The following is a 5662-nucleotide window of genomic DNA, read 5'->3' as shown; positions in this document are numbered from 1 at the left end:
ATAGACTGGAACACCGCTATGAGAAATGTATCAGCCTTGGAGGAGATTATGTTGAGAAATAAAAAAAAAAAATTTTTAAAAACCTTGTTTTTCTTGGTCAGGCCGGAAACTTATCAATCCACCCTCGTATATTAAGATCATTGATTATTGTTAATAAGAAAAATAAAATTTTCATGAAAAATATTTTTTAAGTTTTTCCGAAAACTAAAGTATATATTGAAGTAATATTTTACAGGTAAGTTACACAAAAATATAGACACCTGAAATTTGCGCTGGGGCCATGCTCTTTCTCTACTTGTTAGTAAAATTTGTTTTTCAGTTTAGAACTATTATGAATAAATAATTAACCGGTCTGGGCTTACGACATACGAATTAGGCCCACGGATAGGTAACCTACCGATGGACAGAAAAGCTCAGACGTACGGTGACACAGTTTCAAAATTTTCGAAGACGTTTAAAATTATTGTCGATAATAATAGTTTGAACATTATTTCCTAACGGTACATAAATACGTACAAAATGACGAAACCCGTTTTTTAAACTCAATAAAAAAATGTTGACATCTGTTTTACAGTTAATTGGTTTATTTATTACACATACTTTATGTGCTGACATAGGGTTAATGTTCTCAGACATATGCGAGTGTAAGAGGAAGATACGTATAATTTTCATTCGTAATTTTTCCCAAAAAAAATTTATTTCAAGGAGCTACTTATTAAATTTTAATCGTAAATTAGATAATTACATCAGGGCCGTAGCCAGGACTGAGCCTGACTTGAAAAATTTTGAGAAACTGAGCGCATGTTAAGGATTTCAAAATTTTTATACGTAATTTTTGAGTGTAGTTTAGTATAGCTATTGCAAGCAAAATTAACGAAAACACTGTGAAATAGATAGATACAAATGTAGAAAAATTCGGCTTTTAGACTACCCTGAATACTTTTGAGCACCCTGGACAATTTTGAGAGCCTAAGCGTGTTAGGAACTGATTTCAGAAAAATGTACCACGTGGATTTTCTTCGTATAAAAAAGACCAAAAATTACCACTTAATGTAGCACTTCATGTGAGTAAATATACAAACAGTTATTGTTTGGGTTTAGTTACTTTTATGTAAAAATAACATACTTAAAACAAAATTAACGAAAACACTGCAAAATATGTAGGTATAAATGTGGAAAAATTCGGCTTCCAGCCTAGCCTAAACGTTATTAATTTTTAATTTTAATTTTTTTGAAACAAATCTTGCAGATTCTCGTTTAGAATTTTGAATTCTTCGAGCAAACATCCATTAGCTGTAACTTATTTGTTTTCAACTAGAACGGAAATGATTATTCCATACACGTAACTAGTGTTTTGTACTTGGAATATTTGCTCAACAAAAAACTACTTGAAACTAAAAAAAACTAGTTTAAAGTAACTAATAATCATGACTGAAACTGGCCAGATAATTTAAATGCACAATTATTGCATTATCCCACACAGTAGGTGCATATATAGGTAGCTACTTAATGTTTAAGATCACCTGGTTTGAAGAAAATTAAAATTACTGCCACTTACCTGCGGTTACAGACCAAATTATAAATTAAAATACATCTACTCATGATAGTATGTTTATACGGCGCTACGTTCTAATTTCGTAACGATGAATTTTAAATACTACTTAATACGGTAAACGGGATGTCAATTTAAATTCTTTTTTCTCAAGGCCTTTATGTCACATAATAATTAATGAGTAGAAGAATATAAGTCACTATAGAAGTCAATAATATATAGGCGAAATAGGTTGGTAGGACACCTTTTTAGACATGAAGGGCTAGTTAGAAATATATTAGAAGCAGAAACAGGAGTTAAGAGGAGTAGAGGTAGACTTAGATTGGATTACTGTTCACAAATAGTCTTGGGACCGACGATCTTATGATGAAGATAGTCTACATTTTTAGGACTTTAATTTTCTTAAGTGGTTTTTCAGAGTTTTCAATTTTATCCAAAAGGAACTGCTTGCCATTTTGCACAGTTTCCCTATATTGGACGCACAGTTCCTTTAATACCGACTCTGGCTGTAATGCAACTATGCAACCCTGAATCCGGTCCTGGTAGTGATTGTATGCTCCCAATTCCTTTCGATTTGTTCTTTTAGAACAGTGAAAACCGTCCGAAAAACTGTTTAGTAGTTTTGAGTTAGACACAAACAAAAAATTGTGTTCATAAAAATCATTATATGCCAGACATAATACATACATAGTAGTCAGGGTTAGACAATTAATAATTTAACAATCGATTATCGATCGTAAGATAATAAATAATCGATTACTTTCATTAATCGGAATAATGGATTGATCCAAATAATTTCTCATTTAGATTAACAGGAATAACAGACCAATTAAAATAATTGATTATTTAATTTAATCCGAATAATCGATCACAGAAATTGTTTATTAGGGAAATAATCATCTGAAGATACATTATAATACTCTTGCTGGATGAGGTTCACTTTTGGACTAATTGTAAGAATTGATTTTTGACTTTTTCGACCAATCTGGATTAATTGTGTGCGACTAATCGATTATTATTTAATTAACCGATGATTTTTAAAATGAAAATAAAATCGATTAATCGATTCAATTTCGATTAATCGAATAATTTACCCAACTTAAAAATAGGTTACGTTATATGCTTTCCTTCTCGATACGTACATACAGGGGAAAAATTTACTTGAAAAAGCTTTTCTAAGTAGTGTGTAAAACCAGTATTTCTAAAGAATTTTATGACTCATTGGTTTTTTCTTCTGTGGAAATACCTGCTTTTATAGTACAGATAAATTATTATCATATAAATTTTTCATCAACATAAACATAAATGTATAATAAATTACAAATTACAGTCATTGGATGCATTTCAATTCTGATAAGAACTACTTAAATATTGTAATTATCGCGAAAATGGCGGTTCTTCTTTGTGTTTCTTTTAAAAGTAATAGTTTCTAGTAAATTAATCTCTCATCACGGAGAATAAAGTTCCCACAAAATTATAAATGTTAATTGAATCGTTATGGTTAGTAATTACATGTTATGATACTAAAATATTGGTAATAAAAGTTTTGCAAAATAAAAACTGGAGTTATAGACACGTATATGGTACCTCATTATTCGTTGTCAATATCATCGTCATTAGCATCATAAGGTCTTTAGCCCCAAGACTGGTCGAAAACCCTTCTTCCTGTCTTGAGCCACTATTCGCATTTTTTGAAAACTATTTGCGAACAGTAATTTAGTACCTAGGTCTAGTAGAAAATTAAATACACGGTACTACACAAAAGTATTTTAAAAATACTTATTTTGCATTTAACATTTAAAATACAAAAGGGAAATCTATTTTCTTTCTTATATTTGAAATAACAAATCAAAAAAAGTATTTTCATTTTGTATTTGAATACTTTTAAAAAATCATTTTGCACATCTCTACTAACCAGCCCTTCATATCTGAGAAGGTGTCCTACCAACCTAAACTCTGAGGCATCTAAAGTGACGGCTGAAGTAATAAAACTTACATATATAAGCTTATTTTGTGAAATGGCTAACATCCACACAAATAAAGAGAACGGCCCGAATTTTATTTACAATTAGTTACAATGTTAAAGGGCAATAAACGTCATGGAATTTATCTGCGCAGTTGTAATTCAACAAAAAATGTACTATCCATAATAATCTTTTTTGATTTTTTTAAATTAATCGAGCTGAAGCTTTAATTTCTTTCATTATCATTTACAAATAGTTGCAAAAAAATATAAAAAACCCTTACTGAACCTGAAAAGTTGTTAACCATCTTACACGATGTAAAAATAACACCAAAAAGGTTCTTTACATTTTGGATATTGCTATTAAATTCACACCCTGGTTAAAATACAGTCCCACATAAAATATTTAGATATAATATAATTGTCGCAAAAGACAATTGAAATCAATTTATTTAAGGACTTTTCTTCCGAACTACTGTGACAGAAAAAATCAGAAAACATTAAATTTCTGTTAGACTGCTTTCTACTCAAAACTCAGCTGACGAATATAGTCTATAAAGTATCGAAGATTGTCCCCTCCCGGTATAGAGTTACAGGAATGACATTTTTTTAATTCATTTTAATCATCGTCAGTCCTAAGACTGGTTGGACACGCACCCCCACTCTTTCCTATCCTCAGCTAATCTTCGCATTTCCTAAAATTAAAACATCCCACATCCTTAACTATTTGTGAACAGTAATCTAATCTAGCTCTATCTCTACTCCTCCTAACTCCCGTTTCTGCCTCTAATATGTGTCTGACTAGCCCTACTAACCTATCTCGTCTATTTCTTATTGACTCTCATAGAGTCCTCTGTTATCTTATTCTTTCTAATACCTCCTAATTTATAACCTTTTCTATCTACAGTATCCTTATCATTCGTCTGTAACTCCACATTTCGAACGCTTCTAACTTTTTCTTTTCCGCAGCGCCCACCGTCCATGTTTCGCACCCGTATAGCGCCGCACTCCAAACGACAATCTTTTTCGAATTTCGCGAGCATAGAAGTGACTTCTTTTTATTGTTTTGTTTTCGTCCTGACTTATCTGACTTCCTACATACCTAAAAACAGGCAATTCTTCTAATTTTTCGTCTCCTGTCTCCTTTTTGTTTGTGGTAAAACTCAATTCTTAATCGTACTTAACTCTATTTCCAATATATGTACAAAATAAAAATCTTTTTTTTTCTTATTGAAACCATAAACCGCAAATCCTCTGTCTAATCTAAATTCAATTAAGTTTAAGCATTCTCAAATAGTGATTATTATTTGCTGCACATCGTGTAATAAAACAATAATTAAATTCACGAATATGAATAAAACAAATATCATTATTTTTTTGTCACACTTCTTATGAAATTCACGGTTTTCCCAACATATAATACCAACTACAATATAACACCAACCATAATTATACATAAGTCTGTATGATGCACGATAACAAGTGATAAAGTTGTTAATCTGACAAAGATACTTATTTACAGATTGGCTATTTCTTACGTCAGTTACCAGTTGTGAAGAGAAGTAAAAAATTATTGAAAGGAAAGAAAAAAGTTATTTTTCCAGTTGAAAGTCCGTGACGCCTGAAATGGCGTCAGCTTCTTTACAAAGAAAAGGAATTGCAGGTATTTATTAAAAAAAATATCAATAGCGGTGTCGTTAGTAGAGCGCCGTGTTCTTTGCGTCGCGACTATGTAATTGATACACACTCCTTCACACATTCAAAAAAAAATCATTCATTTTTGTCTTTGTATGTACAAAAAAAAAATTAAATCTAATTAATAAATGTAGGTGCATTTGTGTCATATTATAGTTCTTCATAACCACTCATCATCATCATAAGGTCGTCAGTCCTAAGACTGGTTGGACACGTACCTCCACTCTTTCCTATCCTGATCTAAACTTCGCGTTTACCTAAAACTATAGGGTTGTTCGGAAAGTCATTTCGTTTTTTTTTGTGGAAATGAAAGGCAGTTTTCGTATAATAAACAAATACTTTATTAAATTATATATTGACCGTTCTGGTCCAACACCTTTTGCCATCTTTCTGGTAGTAGCATAATTCCACGCTCATAAAATTTTTGGTCTTTGCTGGCAAAAAACTGATCG

The 5662-nt window shown here is 31.2% G+C and overlaps 2 protein-coding genes across 3 annotated transcripts in view; one reads left to right on the top strand and one right to left on the bottom strand.

Moving 5' to 3' along the window:
* Positions 1–5662, bottom strand: part of LOC108738848 (ubiquitin carboxyl-terminal hydrolase ZUFSP) — a 49930-nt gene that overhangs the window by 7732 nt on the left and 36536 nt on the right. The gene's annotated exons all lie outside the window — the stretch shown is intronic.
* Positions 1–5662, top strand: part of LOC108738857 (sialin) — a 24694-nt gene that overhangs the window by 6090 nt on the left and 12942 nt on the right. Inside the window, exon 2 of one of the 2 annotated variants that reach the window (XM_018472461.2) lies at positions 5038–5178. The exons of the other annotated variant lie outside the window; for it this stretch is intronic. Within the exon in view, the coding sequence (XP_018327963.1) occupies positions 5142–5178 (37 nt within the window). The 5' untranslated portion in view covers positions 5038–5141. The remainder of the gene's footprint in view (positions 1–5037; positions 5179–5662) is intronic. 2 annotated transcript variants of the gene reach the window in all.

This window comes from Agrilus planipennis, unplaced genomic scaffold, assembly GCF_000699045.2.
Source record: "Agrilus planipennis isolate EAB-ADULT unplaced genomic scaffold, Apla_2.0 scaffold213, whole genome shotgun sequence".
Taxonomy (NCBI): Eukaryota; Metazoa; Arthropoda; class Insecta; order Coleoptera; family Buprestidae; genus Agrilus; species Agrilus planipennis.
Note: the sequence above shows the minus strand (reverse complement) of the source record. Positions and strands in the feature narration are given on the sequence as shown.